The sequence below is a fragment of the Camelus ferus genome, chromosome 2 (assembly GCF_009834535.1).
Source record: "Camelus ferus isolate YT-003-E chromosome 2, BCGSAC_Cfer_1.0, whole genome shotgun sequence".
Taxonomy (NCBI): domain Eukaryota; kingdom Metazoa; phylum Chordata; class Mammalia; order Artiodactyla; family Camelidae; genus Camelus; species Camelus ferus.
Genome location: NC_045697.1, coordinates 10,388,379 through 10,412,521, shown reverse-complemented (window position 1 = coordinate 10,412,521; position 24,143 = coordinate 10,388,379). Strand labels below are relative to the sequence as shown.

Here is a 24,143-nt window from a genome sequence, read left to right as displayed (position 1 = left end):
CACGAAGACAGAAAAGCAAATGTTTGGTCAAGAAGTGTTTGCTGGGCCCTGCAGAGACAGTGGGACACAGAGTGGGCTCTGGTCGCTTAGCCCTGCCGAGTCCCCCCCACCGCACTGAGCCCACGTTCTTTGCAGATGTCCCTGGTGAGAGCTCTCTTCTGGGGAACAGGCCCTCTATCTGAATTCTTTTAGGCAGTTGAGGGGAAGGTCAAAGTTTCTTGTTGAGTCTTTGGGGCCTTGATTGTTTTCAGCTTGGAAGAACCTGTATGCCAAAGAGATAATTTGGGGTGGAAAATTTTGCTCCACTACTAGGTGATGCTTAAGGTGGGCCTTGAAATCTGACAAGTGGACGGCAGAGCAGGAAGGAAAATCAGTGCAGAGAGAGCAGCACACTGAAGGCCCCGTGGAATGAGAAAGTAGGACACGTCTGGGTCACGGCAAGCTGCTCGGCTGGATGATGCCCAGCTGGTTACAGCCTCTCTAAGAAGCTGATACCACTCTTATAATTCATACCAGAGGCCACATCAGTGAACATCCTACCACATGCCAGGTCCTCTTGGATTTTGTTCCTCTAGTCTTTCTTCCCATAGTCTGTTTACTTAGCCCATTCTGAGCTTGACCTGGTTCCCAGCCCCACTCACTCCTTGTGTAGCCAGCACCCATGTCATGGTCCCCAGAGTGTCCTGGCTTGGAGGAAGGAACCCACTGTTCCACCAGGTGCCTGAGTGTCTGCTGGGCATGGAGCTGGAAGGCATGACAAGTGGTGTTTACAAAAACTGGAGTAGAGGCGCTGCCAGGAGGAGGAAGGAGCCCTGCACTCAGAGCGGCACATTTCAGGAACGGCTCTGCCCTCGATGGGTAATTCTTTTTCTCCCTGGAGATGTATAGGAAACTCCAGAAAGTGCAAACGCTCCTACTGCCCCCTTACTGGCTGCAGGGACACCACAGTCTGCAAGTTCTCAGGTCTGAGCCACCCGAGCGTGCTTTAGGTGAGAAAGGAGTGAGGACAGAGGAGTGCCTGTGACAAGTTTTGGTTTTGTTTTTCTCTTCTGGAAACATCTTGCGTTGGGTCCAACTACCACCCATAGACGATGGATGCATGTTTATGTGTGTGTTTATTTCTCACACTCATCAGAGAAAATTCGAACAATACAAAAAGTCAAAAGCCAAACTAGGAATCACTGATTAGACCATTCCCCAGAGATAGCTGCTTTGCCTTTGGGTTGATTTCCTTTCCTTTCCTTCATGTATAATACGTGTGTATCATACAAACACACGTCTATACTACGTTACCTCTGTATCACGGCTTAGACAATTGGATCATACGGTACACAGCTGCATGTCCTATGTCTTACACTTATCGTCGACTGGGTTCTACGCCAGGAAATGTTCTTTGAAAATTTTTCCTTTACATTCAGTGAAATGACCTTTTTCTGAGCGTCGACACACACATAGGTTCCTGTTACCATCACACCATAATCAACACCCAGAGCAGTTCTGCCACTTCCCCCAAATGCCCTCCCACTGCCCCTTCTTAGTCAGCCCCTCCCCCTGCTCCGACACCGACACTGATCAGTTCTGAACGTCATGAATAGAATCACACAGTATGTGGCCTTTGGGTCCAGCTTATTTCACTTGGCACCACGCATCTGAGTCTCATCCATGATGTGGCATTCATCCATAGCTGGTAACTTCTGATTGCGCAATAATATTCCACTATGTGGATATACTAAGATTAACTCATCCATTCACCAGTTGAAGGACGTTTGGGTTGATAATTTACTGTTTGAATGACATTTCATACTACAGATATACCAAACCATATGCAAAGAGTTCTCTATGACTAGAATTTTTAGACCCCCCATTACGAATAACCAATAATTGAACATCTTTATACAGAATTCTTTGCCTATGAAACATATATGTGTACATTTATATAGTATACACATATGTGAAGCTATCAACAAACAGTATGCCCTGCAGTGGTATAGGAAAATATAAAAATATATATACAGTTCTACTAGAATTCTCTTATAATATTTGACTGTAAAACAAACTTTCTGGGTCTCAATGCATTGTAGCATTATGAAAAACAAGAAAATAATAACCAGCTTTAATTCTAACGCAGCAGTTTTAACCAGTTAAACAGAACTAGATTAATTTCCTTTTTCTGAAATCCTGAGCATGCATATCATTATAAAAGACACACTTTAGGACACTGTTTTCCCAGCAGGAAGCTTCTTGAGACAATGGAATTGCCTGCTGTGCACAGAACAAGGATGATTGCACAAGGGCAGGGTTCAGGGCCACGGGCATCTCAGGGCAGCAAAGCTGAGTTTCTAGTTACATTTGAGCCACTGAAACTGAAGCCACTAAGAGAGGAAAGACAAAGCTGGCACTTTGTAATCCATAAGGGGATGGGACTTCTTTTTGAGTAGAGGCTGCTGCCCTGCAAATTAAAAAGGAAACAGAAAAAATGTCAGTATTGCGGGATGGCACCTACTTTTGAAAATACCCATGCACACGGCAGAAAAATTTAAATCTCACAGAAAGTTACAAAGTGAAAAGGAAAAGCTTCTTGGCCTCCCTATTTGCACTTTTCACAGAGAATCATTCTTGGTAGTCTGAGTTGTCCTCCCAGGAATGTGTACACACTCCCACACACAGGCGCACACACATGCGTACTCACATATCCTCTTATCTGAGCACAAATGGAATCTACCACTTGTTTTTTCACCCAGCACCCTATCTTGGACATACTTCCCTATTGGTACACACAGAATTTATTCATTCTTCCTCATGGATGAATTCTGATTGGATGGATGTACCAAAAACTTGGCCAAGTTCCTCCCTGATGGACACTGCATCATCAGAGTGTAACTGGTGAGGAAACACTAGTCATAGACACTGAGCGAGGACCTGGCCAGAGTAGGGACTCTGGTCATAGCAAATGGTCTGATCATCAGATTTTTAAGAACAGAAACTACTGAATTCTTGGAAACCAATTAAAAGGTGATTTTTTAAAATTATGAAATAATCTGATGTTTTTAATCCCATGACTCCCGACTAGTGGCTCAGGTCCTTGAAAGTTCCTTACTCCTTATGAGTTCTGGTCACCTCTTTTTTTTTTTTTTTTTTTGGCTAAAGAAACCTCGAGCAGCCCACAAATTTGTACTAGGGCTCCTCCTGCTGGACATTTCCTGTACTTGCGCTTCTGATTCAGTTAATGTTCCCAGACCTAGTTCATTCAAAATTGTTTTTGCTTTTAAATAATTCACTAATTAATATGAAGATAATTTTACTTTTTTTTAAGAAAAGAAAACTATGTAGAACTAAACCCAGTAATAATGAGTCTCCCTTCATCTTTTTCTAGTTCTCTGTTAGCAATTTGGAGTTATCTTCTCAGAACTATTTCTATCATTTACATCCATTATCATGCATAAGTACAAACATAGTCTTGTTTTCTTCTGCTTTACATGTCTGGGTCCCCGTTCTATGCACTGACTTCTCACATTTTAACTTCAACTTTTCATGTCCATGTGAGGTTGTGCTTGAGGACAGCGTTTATGCAGAGAAAAATAGTTATTCGCAGTTACTTTGGTTTCTTCTTTTTTATTGAGGGATGGTCAGTTTACAATGTTGTGTCAATTTCTGGTGTACAGCACGCAGTTACTTTGGTTTTAAAAATTAATTTCAGATATTAAATTTATAAGTTCAAAAGCTTGATTTTCCCATACTTTCCATTTGATGTATGAGCAGTATGATAATGAAGCCTAATGAACTTTGATAATAACTTTTGAGGGGGCTTCACAATTACTCAAATTCCCTGAATATTTTAAACTCAAGTTATTTTAGGTTACATTGTTTTAAACTTAAGTTTTTAAATATTACATTTTCTTTATATTTTAAATGACTTTAGATAAGCAAAACCTTCTCAAATACTTGATTCTAGTAAACCTAATAAATGTATAACATTTCATCTTAATTCTCTTAAACATTCCTGATTTAAAACTTGGCAAAATTCTCTTGATAACTTTCCACTAAAAATCTTAAGTCTAAAAATAAGTTATTTAATAGATACACTTATAATGGAATCACAGGGCTAATCCAAAAGCTAGTCTTACATGCTAAATTCTCTGAAAGGTTGCAAATGAATTAAATAACGACAACAAAAAAGGATCGTCCTGAAACTTATCAGAAAACTATTCATAATGTGAGTTGGATTTATATAAAAACTGTTTTTTATTGGATTCTAAACCTTTGAGTAAAAGCCCTTTACCCCCTATTGCTAAGCAAGTGAAATTTGGTGTCCCACTTCTGTGGCCTAGGGCCAGGACTCAGTCAGGGGACACATTCTGGACAGAGGATTTGAGCCAAGATGAGAGATCTGATGTCTTGCCTTGGCCTTGACTGACACAGCACATCCTTGTGTGAGTGGCATGAGTATGTTTCCTCATATCCTCATCAATTCTGTAGATTATCAGAATTTTTGGCCAATATTGTAACCTGTAAGTATATAAAGTTGTTTTCTACATATTTTTCACTGTGATTGTGAGAATTTTGTCCTATTGATGCATGATTATTTCCCCTCCCTCAGCTTTATGGAGATATAACTGCCATATACCATTTACCATTGTTTTTAGCGGCTCCACTCTATCCCATGTCATAAGCGTAACCCTTCCATGTAACCATTTAGTTTTCCTTGAATATTTAGGTCCAGCTCCCAGTGTCTGCACTTCTGATTCAATACTAAAAAGAACACTTTGGGGAAACACCTGTGACCATGTAGACCGCATCTACATTTTAAATCATTTCTTTAGAATAGGGTACCAGGAGTACCCTGGGGTCTGACTTAGATCAAAGATTATGAATAATTTTATAATTCTTGGTACATGTTGTCAAAGTGTTCTCTCAAAGCATTTTCCCAGTTTACCATGCTAGCAAGCACTGACTAACATCTTTAAAATCTTTTTCAGCTGTTTTTTTTGCTGCGGTATGTCAAAGAAGTTGAGGTGGAAATCGCACCTTATTAAATTTGTATGTCACTCTTATTAGAGCAGTGAAATAATGTTCTATATTTGCCACTGGTGGTCCGTCTTTTGTAAATTATCTACCAATATTCTTTGCTAAGTTGTTAAAAAGAGATTAGTAAAATTCCTTCCAGGGCAATGAAAGTGGAGAAGAACTTGGCAAAGGGTCAGGGTCCACAGGACTGTGGGCAGGAAAGCACAGGGTGTCTTCAGGGAAGCGGATCAAAGCTGGCCTGAAGGGAAAGTTCCTGGTGGGGTGCAGTGGGTGGTGTGTTTAGAAGGAGGATGAAAAACCCAGAAGGCCAGGCCAGAAGTTTGGACGTGGTGGCCGGGAATTTGAAGGGTTCTGAGCAGCAGGGACAGGAGGGTGGGTTTGATTTTTCAGGTGAGAAAAGTAAAGGCCCAGGTCCATAGACTTACTTCATTTTCTGTGAGAAGACTCAAAACAAACAAACAAACAACGCTTGCCTAATTCACAGGGAGTGAAGTACAGAGCATGAGAGAGGACTTAACCTCACCAGCCACCCTGAGACACAGCCCAGTGACGGTGGATCTGTCGTCTTAATTTCCAGTCAGAAGAGCCTTAACGGTTGCCGCTGTGGAATCTGGAAACCTCATAGACTCGCCTCAGACCCCCTCACAGGCCGGGTGGTCTTGGGCAAGGCCTCTATCACAGTTTCTCTGGGCCAGTTTCTTCACCTCTGAAGTGAGGGTAGCAGAAACTGCCCACGTCAGTTCGGACACAGGTCTGGTTGCTGTCGTAATGAGCCCAAGTCCCAGTCGTCTAGACAAGACGTGTTTATTTCTCTCTCAGTAACTGTCTGGGCTGAGCTGGTGGCTCCAGGGTAGGGGGCACGCAGCTCCCCCTGTGGTGTTGCCCTGTCATGCCCAGTGAGGGTGGCTCACCTGACAACAGCCGACAGGAGAGGGAACGAACGTGCCTCCCTTTCAAGTCACACACATCACTCGGCCACAGAGGAAAGGGAGGTGAGGGAGCACTCTGGCTATTCCTGGCAGCCATGAGCCCAACTAACACTCAAGGCTTCTATCACTAAATGAAGAAGGGAAGCAAAACTAGGCGGGGTCGATGAGCAGCCCCTCCTTCCCCCTCTGTCTCCCACAGACATTTATGGAGCGCCCACTATGTGCCACTGCGATGAAACAAGTAAAGAGGAGACTGATGCAACCGCCGAGTCGAATGTTGGAGACAGATGGTGACGAATGAGTTGCAACGTGGCTGGGAAGAGGGGAGCACTATAGTCAGGCTGTGGACAAAGTCCACGGAGCACAGAACAGGGGACTCTTAGATCCGCCTGTGGAATCAGGAAAGCCTTGCAGACGAAGGGACAAGAGGCACTGGGCCCTCAAGGGTACATACGATTTTAGCAGATAGGACAGGAAGGGACGAGAACTCAGGCAGCAGCATCAGAGATCTTCCTGCCAATGCAAATCAAAAGAGCAATAAAGCATCATGTTTTATCCATAAGACTGACTAAAATTAGGCACAGATACAGGTGCAAGCTCAGGCACAGATGCAGATTCAGATACAGCTGCAGACAGTGCCCAGGGTGGCTGCAGGAGGGGCGGAGGGAGCCCCCAGCCCACATCACTGGCGGGAGCGCATCCAAGGGGCAGCCTTTCTGAGACATATCAAGACTCAAACTACACACATCCTCTGACCCAGCAACTCCCCTTCCGGTAATCCATCCCACACAAATCCTTGCCCAAGGGCTCACGGTATGGAATCAAGGACTGCAGTTCAGCATAGTCTATAATAACAAAACAACTGCAACCACAACCTACAGCTAAGTCAGCCTGCGGCTAGAAAACGGTTAAATAAATGGCAAGTGGCTCTCCGACGGGATACTCCGCAGCCACAAAAAAGACCGAGTCAGAAAGTGTGAACAGACTGAGAAGGATGACATCCTTATACTGCTCAGTGAAAAAAGCCCACAGCAGAAGAGTCTGTCTACAGTGACTGCTTTTTGTACAAAAACAAAGGCAAAGGGATAAATGAAAATAAGACCAAACCAAAAATAAATGGATGAACAAACTTACACCTGTGTCTGTGAGTGCACTGAGGACGTATGGGAGGAGATGGACCAGAATGCTGAAAGAAATTACTTTGAGGAAATGGGAGTAGAGGGAGAAGAAATCATCTCATTCACTGTTGATGATAGCTAAATACTGGAAACAATCCAAATGTCCACCTATGGGCAATGAGTTAAATAAATCATATGTACCTATAACAGAATTCCAGAGACACAGCACCAAAACACCATTATGTGAAAGAAGAGCGTTGCAGAATCCTATGCAGACTACCACTTATACGAATGGTATAAGAGAAATATGCCTCTGTGTGTGTGTGTGTGTGCGTGTGTAACAGACACAGAATATTCTAGAAGGATACACAAGAAACTAGAAATCGTGGTTGTCTCTGGGTAAGGAAATCGGGTGACTAGAAATAGAGGAAGAAAGATTTTTTTCACTTTCTCTACCCTTTTATAACTTTGAATTTCACCCCATGTCCATGCACTACCTTTTCAAAAACGTTAACATGACTTAAAAATATATTAAGATTAAGAAATGTGAAATTGATCAAAGGAAACCTCACCACTAAAATGGAGTCAGGAGGCCAGAAGGGGGAGCCCTCACGCAGGACCACTCACATCAGTTACAGGAAGAACTGGGTCCTTGCAGACCCCAGCAGAAGAAACATCAACAGGAATGAATCATCTGTTACAGGCCACAGCAGGAGACATGTACGTGGCATATTCCCTGAGAAACTGACCACCCCAGCAACTCAGGCAATGGGAAACCGTCGTCGTCACCCTGAACTCCCGTTTTTCTCTGAAGGACGTTCATTCAAAACACCCCTTCCCAACCTCCTCCTTTTTCTCTATAAAATAACGTTCCTCTCCTTTGTCTGTTGGACTTGCCTATGGCTTTTGCTATAGCTTGTTTGTCTCGAATTGCAATTCCCTGCTCTTCCCAAATAAACCCATTTTTGCTAGTAAAATTAACTTAGTTTTAAGGTCAACAGAAATCAATGTTCGAAGGTCCTCTTGCCGCTCCACTCCCAGACTCTGTGCTGAAGCTAGTGCAGCCTCTGCTCTGCAGTACAGGCAGGGGTTCAGCTTAGCTGCACAGATGTTCAGCACAGCTGTGCCAACCTAGCAGCTCAGAGCCGGAGGGAAGTGCAGTGCAGAAGTACCAACCTGGCTCTGCAGCTGGGCATTTTAGGGGGTGGGTGCAAAATCATATTGCAATTCACCAGTGTTCTGTAAATAGTAAGGACTGGCTACCTTAGGGAAGCAGGGAAGCTGGGTTAAAACCTTTACTTACGAATTTAAGGCACAGTCCGGGTGAGTGCTGTGATCCACGCACTGTAACAGCTTCACTGATCTAGAAAATGAATATGAAAAGGAATGTATACATATATACACACATACATACATACATCTGAATCACTATGATTTACACCAGACATTAACACAACGCTGTAAACAGGCTATACTTCAATAAAAAAAAAGAAAGTAAGTAATGTTTAAGAGATTATTTAAATGACTTTCATTCATAAAACATTTACAGAGTGCCTGGAAGGTACTGCGGATACAAAGTTTCTGACCTCAAAGAACACACAGTTTTGGTTTTTTACCCCCAAAATATTAGCCAGCATTTACTGAGCACTTACTATGTACCAAGAAGTCTAATTAGGTATTTCACACAGATTATGGCATTCAATCTCCACAACCACCAGATGGAGCAGGGTACTACTGTGTCTCCAGCGTACAGCTGAGAAAGCTGCCCTGAAGGACCAGCCCAAGTCCTCACAGTAGCGAGCCAGGGAGCTGAACCTGAACCTCCATGCCAGAGCCCAAGCGTGGGACCACTTCTGTAAAGATGTACGATTTTGCTTGGAAAAACCTCTTGATAAGAACTTTGGGCAGAAGGTTGGACGTCGGCACACGAGTGATGGCTGGTGGCCACAATTTAGCAGAGAAAGCTAAAGAAGCTGTGGGGTTCCAGGTAGCCAGGAGAGAAGGGAAAGCAGCAGTGGGGACAGGGGCCAGGTCGGTGGGCAGCAGGCCAAGAGAGGCTGTCTGGTGGCAGGGCGACCGGAGGGGACTTTGGAAGAACAGGAAACACGTTGTACGGTCTATGGCTTGTTATCGTGATGCCTTCCTGGGACTCGTCTGCCTACTTTCCAGTCCAGCCTACGCTACTCAGTTTTTTTTGTTTTTGTTTTTTTTCACTAGAGCAGTTTGTTATTGCTCTGTTATGTCCCCCCACCTCAAAAAAAAAAAAAAAAACCCCAGAGTTTCACTGAGTCTGCTTCAACACAGCGCTAAGCAGAAAGCAACCAGGAGACAACAGAGGCTCTGGAATAAAGACCTCGCCAAAATGTGTAAGAATCGTGGGGAGAACTTGTGACTGCCACAGGACAGAGGTCAGTGTCACCTGGATTTTGAGAGGCAGGGGGTTCTCACTCACATCCAGCTCGCAGCTGGATTTGTCACCCTTTGTGGCTCTCCCGTGTAAGCCTGCTGTCACCTCTTCTGGGATCCAGAGCAACACAGAAGCCCACCTGAACACAGAGAGAGCCCACGGGCAGCACAGAAACGGGACCGGAGGACTGAGCTGGGCGTGCGAGGGAGGAGCCCTGAAGCCAGCTTTGGTGGAGGCAACCAGAGCCAGAAAAGTAGGCTGAGACCCTGAGGACAGTTGTGAGCAGGGAAGGAGACCCTGGGCTCTGACTGGGCCCCACACTTGGCCTGACACCTTATAAAAATACACCCTCCTTGGGGAGTTTCTGGGCCAAAGCAAATCAATCATAACTGTGCTCATAACTTACAGCCACAATTTTCTCTATCACTGAGCTGTTTTCGAATAAGAACTACCTTTTATCTAATTTACTAAAATCTGGTGCTTGGATTAAGAAAAGAGTCCTGTAGGAGAAAGAAAAGAGCAAGTTTCAGGGCCACCCAATGCTGGATTCAAAACTCAGCTCTGTCACTGGCTGGTGACCTTGGGAAACTTGCTTAACCTCTCTGACCCTTAATTTATCCAATCATAAAAAGGGGATGTTTATATAAATCTTAAAAACAGACAAAATGAAACTATGATCCTACACATCTGGAGAGTGTGTGAGGCGGGGAGCCTGAAAGAGAGGCCAGGGGAGACCAGGTTGCTGGCTGTGCCGTTTCTCGATCTGCACGCTGGGCACGGGTGTATGCACAGTCACGCAACTGTACACTTATGGTTTCTGCATTTCTGTGTACGTAGGTTATATTTCCAAATAAGAAAATGTGCTCTGCTTTGTTTTTAAGAGGGTGATAACAACACCTAGAGTGTCCTGAGAGCATTAGCAGGAACAGATGAGTGAAATGGTACAGCTTCAAGCTGTGGAAAAGAGAACAGCTCAGAGGGGCTGGTTCTCCTGGGGAGGCCTGAGTAGGGGAGACCCACACTTTCGGGGCTTGGCTTAGGTGGGAGGGTTATCAGGATCCCGGAACTTTTGAGAAGGCAGAAGGCAGCAGAGCCTGTGGGACGGTCACAGGTGCTGGACAAGACTGCAGATGTAATTTGCACCAGGCCATACCCACAAATGGAAGTCCTAGCCGGGCTGGACTCCAGACCCTGAGGGAGTAAACAGGCCTGCAGACCTAGGGGCTGACACAGAGAGAAGCAGGTAGCTGCTAGGTGAGGGATTCCCAGCCCCGGGGAGGGCTTTGAACTGTCCCAGGGTTTGAGCCAAACTTATTTACATTTCCAAGAATCAGGAACGCCTACAAACAATATCTGATTGTAAGTACATAAAGTGCCTGGCCCATAATGTGCTCCTTAAATGGCAGCTGTGACGATTTTCCTATGGGTCCACAGGCACGATGCATCTGTCTGTATCTCAAACTCCACCTTAGCACCTATGGTGGACAGTGTAGCATCCAAAGATACTGGAAGCACAGTCTCCGTTCTCAGGTGACTCACCAAGCTGTAAGCAAGCAAGGAGGAAACTAGACACACACAAATGACAAACAGCTGCTGTCTGTCCCCTAAGACTCCGGACAGAAGTGGGTGGGGGCCAGGCAGAACTCCAGCCAGAAGGCACTCCCGGTCTCCAAACCCAGTGACTACCCAAAAGGCACAGTTCAAGGCCTTTGGAGCTGATCCCTGAAAAACCCTTTCAACTGCCCTCTGCCCTCCAAAATCACCGCCCCTGCTTTGAATATATGCACAGATTATCATATGCCACCTACTGGTAATCATTGATACAGCTGTACTGAAAACCCAGCCTCTCCAGTCTCTCCTCCAGGGTTTTCACACTGCCTTCTCCACAGGATTCTCTGAAACACAGAAATACATATATAAAAAATAAAATAAAAGGAGAAGCGGATGGAGGAAGCCGTTTCTGCGTTAAGCGAAAATTACTTTGACTGTGTGCTCCAGAGATAGTCTCTTCTCTGGAGAACTATGCGGGAAGTTCTTTAGACTCAAAAGCGCCGCCAGCAGTCAACGCTCGGCTCCCCAGGAGGGGATGTTCTGGGCCTTCAAACCCGTCCCAGGTTTGCGAGTCACTCACTGGGAGGGTCTGGGCCGGCGCATGCGCGGTGCGCCACACGGTGCATCACAGCCCCACCCCCCAACACAGCCCCGTGCTGTGCACCGACCGCCCAGTGCTGCCTGCCAACTGGTTTAGCCCACGGTGTATTAAGTTAAGCTATAAATGGAAACAGAAACATGCAAACCAAAAAATATTAGAAAATGCATATGAACAAAAGGGGGAAAGAGCCCCAATTCGCACACCACTAGAGATGACTGCTGCTAACATTTTGGTGGACATCATTCTAGACTTTTTAAATACATTTATTCTCATGAGATTTTTAAAATATAACAATGCTGTTCTGCTGTCTGATGCCTTTTGTAATCTGTGTTTGCCCATGTCTGTGTATACAGATATATACCTCTCTGGCATTATTTTTGATTCCTGCCTGGTCTCCTTTACATAATCAGAACATAATTCATAAAAGCAGCCCCTCTTGTTAAAGACCAAGGTTCATTCCTACATTTCAACGTCATTGATATGACAGCAAACTTTGTTGAAGCTTCATTTTCATACCCGTGCTTAATTGTTTCCTTGGCATTAAATTCCTACAAGTAGGTTTTCTGGCACCAAGGTTTTGAATGCATTTTAAGGCTCTTAATAGGCCCTGTAAAGCTGAACCCCATGCTGACCACCCCCAACAGAGTAGAAGATGTTCCTCTCCCCACATTGTCATCATGATCACCCTCCTGATGGTCATAATGAAGCAGGGAGATTTATCAAGACAAACAGAGGTGGATACAACGCTGCCTGCTCTCCCCAGCACAGATCACAGGCAAGGCCCAGGCTCAGTTTCACAGGCAAGGATTCAGATCACAGGCAAGGCCCAGGCTCAGTTTCCCTGGACTGGGGAGGTAAACAGCCCCCTCACTGTAAAATTAACAGGGAGTGTACGGGGAAAATGAGCCATTGGAGGAGGTTTTCACAAAAGTGGAATTCCAGGCATTACAGGAATGAAGAGGGCAAGGTGTTGAGTGACATCATGTTTGGGGGTTTGGGAACCTTGCCAAATCTGGGACGATGCCCTTCTCTGGGCCAAGCTCACTACTGAATTTTTTTGGTGAGCAGAGACATGGAGGTTTTAAGACACCGAGACACAGTGTTCAGTCAATGAGTTATTCTGCTTTTTTGTTTTGTTTTGTTTTAAAATAAAGGCAGCCGAAGCAGCACTAAACACAGTTATTAGCTGCATTGTTCTTAGCTCTCTGTCCATGATTTTTTCCCCTAAAATCTGAGCAGTTTAGGACACCCACTTTCTTAGTTCATGACCCACATCTCCATCCTATGGCCCAAATGTGTACAACTTGGGGTTCTGGCCCCTTTTATCATCTCTCCTGCCACAGAAATGATGGGCTGAGATGACACAGCATTGCAATGTCCTTATCTCATTAAAAGTAGACTCAGAGGACAAGCTTCCTCTGACAGATACATTAGAACAGCAGGCAAGCATAATTTCTAGATGAAAAGAAACTTCTCCCAGAAACAAGAAAAATAATGCACATTGTTCTTCACGCAACAATACGTATGGGAAGAGAAAAGCAGATTCTGGTATGATTATGTAATAAATCGTTTGTAAATTTAATCTATTACCCAAGAGACTGGAAAAAATATCACTCATTATGTGGTGAGTCTTAGGGAGTCCTGGGGGTCTGAAACAGGGAATTTGCTAAGATCCTCCCAGAACATGCTTTTAATAATACATCTACCCAATACTGTCCTCCACTGAGCTTCGGTGCTCTGAGGAACGAGGCCCCAGCACCTCTGAAGCACCATCATGGCTGCACAGCTTTAACCAGCCTTGATCTCGTTGGCTTGTCTCTGAACCAGCTGGATTTAAGTTTTTTAGCTTTAGTTTTGCAGCAGTGCCCTTTGTTGATGAGAAGGATGAGTTTAAGCTTGCATGTTTAGAACCACTTAAGTTAGTGGTTACCCAGAAAAATCACGGATTGTAAAAGTTTCCTCGGCCAGCTATCTGAGACCCAGTTGTGAAACTGGTTGTTCTCTGAGGAGAACAGCTTCATTACATAGCCCATGAGTCAATTTTGAGAACTCCTGGTGAGGTTTTGGAGCTTCAAATGACCAGGCAGAGAAACTGGCTTTGACCCACACAGATGCATAAGGACCTCTCCTCTCCAGAGCTGCCCAGGTCGCTCAGAAAGGCTGAGAGGACTATCTGGATAAAGGAGCTTTCCTCTGGGCTCAGGACTGGCTAGTGGTATTTCCAGAAAGTCAAGCCTTTGCCTTTCTCTGCCCACCAAATTAGAAGCATAGGCGACCGTTGTTCCCCTCGAAATGAACATGTAAATCAGACTTGATCATATCACATCCAAGAAAAGCATGTTTGCACAATGACCATCGCCAGTAGCACCGTAACTTACATGATGGGTCCCCCGATGTTATGCATGACCCAGATCTCAATTCGTGTGATTTTGTCCTTCTGTAAGTGGGGAATTTCAAAATCTGCAAAAAAACTGAGAAACAGGAAAGACATTTCCTAAAGTCTTAAAGCAATATGATACTGTTCCCATCACATTGTTAGTTGATTTACATTTTAAAGCTTTTGAGGGTTACTTTTTAACTTTCATTTTTATATTGCATTCATGCATTCATTAGCTGTTAGGGGTATAAATGTATAGATATGGCTCTGATCTCCAGGTCATTCAAATGCTTTGCTCTATCTGAACATACAAAACAAACATTAGGCTGGGGTTAGGATGATTCTCTTAAGTCTCCATTCAAAACAACTAAAAAACATTTTGATATCTTTGTAGTCTATGTCAGTGCTCATTCTTACCCTTTTACAGGATAGGCTCCTCTTGGCTCTGAACCATTCAGCATGACGTAGATCACCCCAGAACTATCCTTTGCATACTGCAAAAACAAAAAAAAAAAACAAAAAAACCCAAAACACCAAGTACAATAAGACGTTCTTTTTCAGCTAGGGGATGGTCAATTGTCTTTTCAACTGACAATTCTCCATACTGGAGAGGATGTGATAAATTTGGTATTTTGTAGAGCTAGAAGGGATGCCAACTGGTATATCCTGGAAAGCAAATTGCTTTGAAATGTCAAAAACTCATAAACTTAGTAATTCCATGTCTGGGAATCTACCCTAAGAAAAAAATGCAAATGAGTATCAGATTCCAGCATTGTATCAGCTGGAGAAAACTAACTTATGCTGCCATCACAAGCAACCTCAAAATCATAGTGGCTTTAAACAGCGAAGATTTACTTCTTGCACTCCCTATATGTTTCTCACAGGTTTGGGGTTTGAGGCTTGGATGTGGCTCCCCGTGTCCTCCTTCTGGGACCCAAGCCAATGAAGTCTCCACATCTGCAGAGTCACTGGTTATCAGCGAAGGGAGAAAACAGTGGCAAATCACAAACCAGTCCTTAAAGGCTTCCACCCAGAAGTCACACAGTCCTTCCTTCTCACAGCTTACTGGCCCGTGCAAGTCACACAGAAGTAACTTCATGAGACAGAATGTGTATAAATCACGTGTTCAGAAGATGAGCAAGGAATACTTGGTAAACAGCACTAAGGACCATCTGGTGTACAAAGATGTGCACAAAGGTGGATAGTGCAGCACGGTTTGTAACCAATCTAAGAAGCAGTCAACAACAGGGAAGGGTAAGCACATCATGGCAGTCACATGTCTGAACTACTAGCCAGCCATTGATAAAAGTCGCCATAAGATTTGCAATAGCATAGAAGGTGCTTATAGTCAAAGCAAAATGCGAGACTAGGTGGACAGAGCATGAACTCTACCTTGTTAAAAATTCAGGGACAGAAGTCTGGGACTATGAGTCAACCCCTGAAATCTCCAAGGGAGAGAGACAGGTTCCGAGAAGTTTCCAAATCTCCAGTTCAGAACACTCCTGGAACATGTAATTTCCCTGATAAAATGTTTATTCTAGACTGAAGGCAGGGGCAGAGGAAGGGGCGTCACGGAGCACTTGAAATTCTGGGCTTGTTCTTTAGCAGAGAGAAACCCAGCACCAGCCGCAGCAAAGCGGCAACCTGCTCCACACCATGCTCCTCTCAGACTGCTTCCAGATACGCGAACAGTCACGGTTAAATCTGCAAATGCCAAGATCCAATGACCGCTCTGCTGAAGAGGGTCCCCTTAGGTAGCAGGAATACAGATGATTCATTTTCTTTTTTACATTTTCTACAATTTGTCATTTTCTGTCATGAGCAGCTGTTACATGTTTGATAAGAAAAAAGTTTTAATTAAAAAAAATGCACGCAGATAGAAGGCGGCTGTTCAATGTTGTGGCTGAAAATCTGGTGTCCGGCTGCTGCGCTTACCAGCTCTGTGATAAGTCTGGTTAAGTTTCCTGGCCTCTCTGTCCTCATTTTTCCTATCTGTGAAACAAGGATCGCAAGAGTCCCTACCTCACAGGATTGTTGTAAAGATCAAATCATTTAAATGACATTTAACGTTTGTTGAATACGTCTCTGTGGTGGTTCAGACCCTGCCCACATCACTATTCTCACCGCCTATCCTCGTGCTCAGACTACCCAGCAGATTCTAAGGGTTCATAAAACATGGGCAGGATTATTGGATTCCCACTCTAGAGCTGGAGGAAGTATGGATGATGGCTTGGAGCCGCTTTGAAGTCGGGCAGATTCACTGGGTAGAGTATCCGGGTTTTGACGTATACTGTTGACATCACCCCTGAGTTGTCGTTGGGACCCTATACTCCGTTGATGTATCTGCAGCCTCCCGTTCCTCAGTGAGGGGCTCAGGCAGCCTGCACTCCAGACAGAAGCTCTGGGAAGCAGGTGCAGATGGAGCCTTCCTTCCCCTGCAACCCGGCCCCAGAGCGGGCAGGAGATAAGAGAAATGAGAATGTCTTTGGTGCGGACCCCTGCTTAGTTCCAAACTGCGGCTATGGTGGAGGATTTGATGAAAGTCCCCTTCACCCTGATTAACAGTAGACTCAGTGGCCACCTGGGGTCCAGAACAGGAAATGGGACCAAAAGAGACACAGAGAGCCCGGAAAGGGCTTGGCGGTGGTGGGTGGAAGGCCCTGGTGTCCACCGGCCTCCTGGTCAATACAGACAACACTTAATAGTCGATTGCTCTGTGTCCACCCCAGGCTAAGGACTTCACCCTCTTTATTTGTAATCTTTGGTTTGACACTGGTGACAGAAATTTAAGCTGTAGTCACTGGCATTTTATAGCTACGGACAGCTATCATCAACTCTGGTGACAATGTCCTCTGAAGAACAGACCTACCTTTAGGGGACCATTTCCATGTCTCCTGTTTATCTCCAGTCTCCTATCACCTCCTCTCCCACTAATAGCCATCTACGGGACGTTTCTCACCCCCACATCTAGGTCTCAGGTGTCCCAGGGTCTCCGGTAAAGCAGGGGTTACCCCATTTCACATCAAAGTCAAAATCACTGATTTGAAATGCTAACAACAACCATGACGTGACAGTAATAATAATGACTGTTCAGTGACCTCACCTGGAGCTGACATTCAGAACGTTTTCTCTGTACCAGCCACTGAATTGAGCATTTCAGCTCCTTAAATCCTCACACCCTCATGGAGCTGAGAGGGTGAATCAGAATGTTGCTGAGGTAGGAAGTGAGATTCAGAGGAGTTAAGTCATGACCGGATGGCCCAGCCTCTGAACCCGTGTTCACACGTCCCATGCCTGCTCGGCCACCCAGCCACCCGTTCCAGGGTTACCTGGACGGATGCCCTTTTCCAGTAAGAATCCACAGGATTATTTTCACAATCTTCTGCTGTAGGGCAGGATTGGTAGTCGAGTCCTACGGGGAAAAGAGGCAAACACGTTTCATTTCAAAATATTATACCAGGGAAGACTTAACTTGAAATATTTGTTGACTCTGCAAAATATATTGAACCTCATTCTGCATAATGTGCACAGACTTAACATTCATGGTTCTGCTCACCTGCTTCACAAGGAGCCTGGCCAGGGAACGCCCAACCCCTGATACCAAGACATCTGTCATTTGCTCAACTCAAAGGTGAGCAAGGGGAGAACTAAGCAGCTGGGTATTTCTCTACTGTCTCTCTAGCAAGTAAGTTATTAATTAATTTATTTGTTTATTTATTTATTTAGGCTTTTTGGGGACAAACGCCTTCTTCAGTTAGCCCAGGTCTTGGAAGTAAATTCAAGAAAAACAGACAACAAAAGTAACGGTCCTTAACCAGAAAACAGAAATTTTATAACATTTAAAATATATAAAATGCTAAAATGTATTACATTTTAAAAAATTGTAAAGACAAAATTCAGCGGATATATAATGGAATTTGTCCCCATTTAGTCTATTAAAAAAAGGGAGAAATTGCTAATTGACAAGTCATTCCAGGGAGAACCAAACAGGTCAAACTGTGAATTTTTTTTATGGTGTTCTTTTTTTTTAATTGGAGTGTAGTTGATTTACAATGTGTTTGTTTCAGGTGTGCAGATTCAGTTATACCAAATCTATATTCTTTTTCAGCTTCTTTTCCATTATAGGTTATTACAAGATACTGAGTATAGCTCCCTATACAGTAGGTCCTTGTTGTTTATCTATTTTATACGCAGTAGTATGTATATATGTTAATCTCAAACTCCTAATTTATCACTCCTCCACTCCCCGCTTTGGTAACCATAGGTTTGTGTTCTATGTCTATGAGTCTATTTCTGTTTTGTAAATAAGTTCATTGTGTCATTTTTTCAGATTCCACATAAATGTGAACTTTTCGAAGGGAAATGCATAGAGCTTCCTTACTCCTCGGGGCACCCCGCCATCCACCCTCCCAGCATCTGATGTGCTCACCAACCCAGAGACTCTCTGAACCCCATCACAGAGGCCTTTTTTTGGAGATTTCATAAGATAGGTATGATTGGTTAAATCACTTTGGCTGCTGGTGATTAACTCAGTGTCCAGCCCCTCTCCCCTTCCCTGAGGACAGAGGATGGGGCTGCAAGTACCAGCTCTCTAATCAGGCCTCTGTCTTTTCAGTGACCAGCCCCTCATTGGAAGTTATCCAGGGACCCCCAACCACCGGTCCTCTCACTGCCGTACAAAACACACTCATCACTCCTCAGAGTCAGGACCTGTGTGCCAGGAATCAGGGGACCAAGATAAATATTTATGTTGTACTGGCCACAGTCTCCCTACCTTCATGATCTTCCCATCACACCTCTCCTCCATTCTCTCCCACCCTCTGCAGGATGATCAAACTGAAGCTTCCTATCATAGTCCAGTGGAAAAACAGCTGTGTCCATTTGATCTGTACTCGGCCATGCTTCCCACCCCACTCAGAGTGAGAGCCAGAGTCCTCACAGCGTCCTGTGCTGGCTGGCCCTCCTTTATCCCTCTAGCCTCATAGTCTACCAACTGCCTCTTCACTTACTGCCTGTCTTTCTGTTTCTTAAATATGCCAGACACACACTCACCTCTGGGCCTTTGCACTTGCTGTTCCCTCTGTCAGGAAATGCTCTTCCTTGTCTCCTTCAGGTCTTGGCTCAAATATCAGCTTCTCAGTGAGGACTTCCCTGGGCCCATGTAAAACTGCAACGCTTTCCTCACTACTTCTCACCACTCCAGCCCTTCCTACCCTCTTTTCCCTGTTTTGTGTTTCTCTGTGTCCTTTATCATCTTATGGCAGACTATGTATTTTACTTGCCTGTTTGTTGTTTTCTCTCTGCCCTGACTCCCACCCCAACTCTATAATGTAAGGATGAGGTGTTATTTTCCTGTTTTATTCTCATCTGTGTTCCCATTGCCTAGAAGAGGGAATAGGGAAGACAGGCATGTAGCAGGCACTCTGAATTTTAGGTGGATAAATGAATGAATGGAGGAGAAAGAAACAGAACTGAGCTTAGGTTAACTTGTTTTTTTTTTTTTTTTATTACACTCCACAGTTTTAGTACCAGAGTATTTTGTGGGGTTTTTTGTTTGTTTAAATGAAGTATAGTCGGCTTACAATGTTGTGTTAGTTTCTAGTGTACAGCGCTGTGAATCAGTTATACATAGATATATTCCTTTTCATATTTTTTTTCATTATAGGTTATTACAAGGTACTGAATACAGTTCCCTGTGTTATACAGCATGTCATTGTTGTTTATCTATTTTATATACAGTTTGTATCTGCAAATCTTGAACTCCGATTTATCCCTCCAATGCCCCCCATAACCGTAAGTTTGTTTTCTGTGTCTGAGTCTTCCTGTTTTGTAAATAAGTTCATTTTTGTCATTTTTTTTTAGATTCCACATATAAGTGATATCATATGGTATTTTTCAGGTTAACTTTTAACATGACTCCAGTACCCAGGGATGAAGAATCTCCAGTCTTCACGAAGGGAACACCTCCTCCACCCCCTTTCCTTGCCGGCCTTGGTCCTGTGCATTGCTCAAGACTCACCAGGAGCCAAGAGCCACTGGGATGCTCCCCCAGCTCTGGTCTGTACCCGTGTCTCCCTCTGCTACTCTTAGCTCCCAGTCTTGCCTGCCTCAGAGCACATGTCTCCAGACCAAATGCCCCTCCCAAGGCCATAAGCTCCCTGAGGATCGAGACCACTGAATCGCCAGCTCGTAGCATAAAATCTACCATCAGGCCAGCCCTTGAGATTTTAACTTTCACTATGATTTTAATGTCAAAAATTCAATTCATCTGCTGGCAGCCTGGAGTGGCTTCAGAATCAGTCAGAAGAGGGGTGAATCCTGGCCCTAGTTCTTCCAATCATTTCACCCCCCAAAGCCTCAGTTTCCCCCTCTGGAAAATGAGGATAGTGAGGCAGTGAGGACGATCCCTGGAGTCAGGCTGTCCGGCTCTGCTGCTTATGTGCTGTGCACTCTCGAGCAAGCTTCTCAGCCTTGCTGTGCCTCAGTTTCCTCATTTGTCAAAATAGGAATCAGGATAGGACCCATCCCACAGGGCTGCTGCAGGGATTAAATGAGCTAATAGATGTAAAGTCCTTAGAACAGTACCTGGCAAAAGATAGGTGCTCTCCATCTAGTATTGTTGTTATTATTATTATTGTATGTTATTATGCAGATGATAGTTATCATTATGATCACTTAACTGAGAGGATTTCGGGGGGATCAGATGAGATAAATTCATATGAAAGCATTTAGCACAAATGGCAAATGCATAGTAAATAGGAACTCTGACTTTTCTTGTGATTCGTGCAGAATTCTTACCAGAGGTATTTTCCTGTCGACACCAGCTCAAGAAATCTCCAACCCTGCCGTACAGAACATTGCACAGCGGCATAAAGCGACGGCCATTCTCCGCGTAGCTGGTAACAAGGAGGTGGTTGTTTTCCCAGAACAGGGACTAAGGAAAAACAAACACAAAGTGAAAGTATAAACTAAGATCAATACAGATTTCTTCGGACACAGTATCATCAAGACAAGTCTGGCAAATCATTTCTCATTCGACTGTGACTTGCTTCAAAACCACCAAACTTTCTTTTTCTGTGCCTTTATTTACCCATTCGGAGAGCGCCACTAACTCTCTTTCCTTTATTCCAAGGGTATCATGCAAATATTAGTGAAATATTTTCCCAGTCGTAAAAAAATATAGAGACATGGATAGACAGATAGATAGATGGATGGATGGATGGATAGATACACACAGACATAGATTTTTTTCCAGTAGTTAAAAAAATTATAGATAGATTTTTTAAAAAGAAATCAAGGGACCTGGGTTGGGATCCTGGGTCTGTCACACACTAATTGTGTGATCTTGAACAAAGCATGTCATCTCCTTGTGCCTCAGTTTCCACATGTGGAAAATGGAGAGTATGAGCCCTTTCTCTCTCACAGCTGTGGTTAGGATAATATATAATCACAAAAGGAATTCCTAAAAGGTAAAATGCCTCAAAAATACATGACTTTTACATTACACTTTATAGTTTCCATTCTAAAGTTACCATGTTTTCACATAATAATAGTAATACAAATCGTGCAGTCAGATCCTCAGTGTTCCAACCAGCAGTCTCTGCCCAGACTGGATACTCCCCGAGGGCAGAGGGTGTTTTTCTCCCTGAAACCCTGAGAACAACACCTGGTACATGGAAGCAGCTCAGTATTTACTGAGTTTATCAACCAAAGTCTATGAGAAGAGAGAACAAAAAATAATGGCCCCCCTTTTAACTGACAGAGAGGCTGCAAGGTTCCAAAGGCAACATAGACTTAAAAATCACGTTTTCAGTCTATGGTATGTTTGAACCTCCCAGCTCCATTTACCTGCCTTAACAAATGAAAACAACCCATGTTGAGATGTTTTCATTTGTAAACATCAGTGTTACTTGACTTTACAATGAAAAAATCAAGGTAAGAACTTATGTCAAAAATAGATGTCCTTCATTAAAAAGAAGGAATTTATGTCAGAGAAATAAAAACAGTATCTAAATTCTGTTTAAGCCTCAAGGTACTGTTCTAAAGCATTTTACATCATTCTCTCAATTGCTTTTACCAAAGTAGGTCTTAGAGTACAGACAGAATATAGACATGTAAACCACATGTTTGAATGGATATAATCTCAAAGCCCATTAAAACGAGGGACTGGTCTCCTGGAAGAATAGTGAGATGGAGGGTTTTCTGAAGGACTCAAGGCTCAGGTCTTTGGGGCCAGTTAGGATGCAGATTATTCCAAACTGACCGGGTGCAGGGGTCCCGTGGGAAAGGTGTGGTGATGCCCTGATGTACTTCTGGTTCCTGCACTGACTTTTTGATTTAGGAAAGTTCCTTCTGTCCATGACAGGCAGTAGACCCAGGGTCACTGTGGAAGACAAAAATGCCTTCCCACCAGAGAGCTCAGAGCACATGGTGAGTTGGGTGCTCGAGGCTTGGTTGGCAGAGGCACTGCCTGTCTCTATGGAGACAGAGCTGGTGGAGGCAGCCTTACCTTGTCTCTGGGAATCGAGTGCCAAGAGAGATTCAAAAAAAGGTCGTAGTCTGAGGGAACCACGGAACAGGGATTCTTATCCAGCACCACTTTAAATGCCTCCCAGATAGCTGTGCAGTTCTTGTCCCTGCAGAAAAGTACAAGTTCAAAAAAAAAAGACCACATTTCAATGTAATACATTTCTGTTTCTCTCTCCAAGAGTTTTTCATGAGCAATTTCCCCAACTATCAACTCTACAGAACTAGGCATACAAAAAAGACAGGAAATTGTCATGACTCAGGCATTTCCTAATTCCCAAGAGGAAGAAAAACAACTTTGGTAATGCATTTAGAAGGCTGACAGTGGATGTGTCCTTCAGCAAGTGCTACACATATTTCATAACAGGCTTACAGAGACAGCAGAAAATGCACGGGCTCGGGGTGCCTCTCCATTCACACACAGGTCCATTGTGGGGCTGGGGGCCAGGTGAGAGCAGGTGATGCAGGACTTTGTAAAATCAGGAGTGAGCAGCGAGGGTTGAGAAAGGCTGTTCCACCTCCTGCTAAGGCAGAAAGTATGACTTTCAGGGCTCTCCGCCACCCCTGAAGTCCAGTCTAGTTTTCCAAAAAACTTCCCCACCCCATTTGTAACTTGTCATTTCTCATATTGGGCAGTGAGTTCCTTGTATTGTTCTCTGCTCTTATTTGTGTGAAATGAGGCACAATAAAAACAATTGGCACAAGAAAGGAGTTTATGAGAACAGAACAAGTGGGGCCAAAGAAGGAACAAAAATTAGTAAGAAGCACAGTGCTGGCAAGAGAGACTCAAACTTTAAAAGTCGTCTAAATTAGAAGATCTGAAATTTTAATTCCCAGAGTACCTGAACTCGAAGAATTCCAGCTGGAGACCATGTTTCTGGGTGTGACGGTTCTGGTTAAGCTTACGCTGGCGGTCATCCAAACTCACGGCTACCAATCCTCAGCTACCCCCAACAACCTCCTGTTCAGTTACACACACACACACACACACACACACACACACACCCCTCACATCCAGACCCCACACAGTTCACCCCTCCCCAGTAGATTCCCCGTCCCTGCTCCCTCTCCCCTTCCTCTCCCCGGCCCCTCGCCCGCCGCGCTCACCGCAGCTCCGGGCTCCCCAGCGCGGAGTACTCGGCGCAGCGGCCCAGGAAGATGCTCTGCAGGTGCGGGACGGTGCCCTGGCCGCTCCACCGCGCGGCCCCAGCGCCCGCGGCCCGCGGCAGCAGCAGCAGCAGCAGGAGGAGCAGCAGAGCGGGCAGCTGCAGCCCGGCCGGCGAGCGCCCCCGGGCAGCCATCGCAGGCACTTTTGGAGTGCCTCCTGGACTCGCCTCCTCCCCTCGCACTAAGGTGGCTCCCCGCGCCTCGCCCTAAAGCCGGCTGCGCTCACTTCCTGCCCCCGCTTTTGCTTCAGCTCTAGGACCGACTTGGGACATCACCGGGGACAGGACTATTGCCCTTGGCTAATCTTGGCCGGAGTCCACGAAGAGGGAGCCCCAAAGAAGAAGCGAAGTTGGGGGGGGGGGCGGGCGAGCTCAGTCACCAAAAGGAAGATTTTTCTGGCTTCAAACTGCGACCACTCAGAGAGACGCCCTCTTTCTCACTG

The 24,143-nt window shown here is 44.7% G+C and overlaps 1 protein-coding gene across 2 annotated transcripts; it reads right to left on the bottom strand.

Moving 5' to 3' along the window:
- Positions 1–1,096: 1,096 nt before the first annotated feature.
- On the bottom strand, positions 1,097–24,081 carry BST1 (bone marrow stromal cell antigen 1). 2 transcript variants are annotated; one of them, XM_032494364.1, is made up of 10 exons: positions 23,642–24,081; positions 22,518–22,644; positions 20,807–20,942; positions 17,338–17,420; positions 14,426–14,502; positions 14,010–14,102; positions 11,288–11,374; positions 8,376–8,435; positions 6,409–6,467; positions 1,097–2,449 (listed from the first exon to the last, which is right to left on the bottom strand). In XM_032494364.1, exons 1-9 carry the CDS (start codon positions 23,833–23,835, stop codon positions 6,443–6,445), a joined length of 882 nt encoding a protein of 293 aa, XP_032350255.1. In that variant the 5' UTR covers positions 23,836–24,081; the 3' UTR covers positions 1,097–2,449; positions 6,409–6,442. The 2 variants fall into 2 exon arrangements, with proteins under 2 accessions (XP_032350255.1, XP_032350249.1); XM_032494358.1 differs by lacking the exon at positions 6,409–6,467 and having other exon boundaries at positions 23,642–24,078.
- Positions 24,082–24,143: the final 62 nt, after the last annotated feature.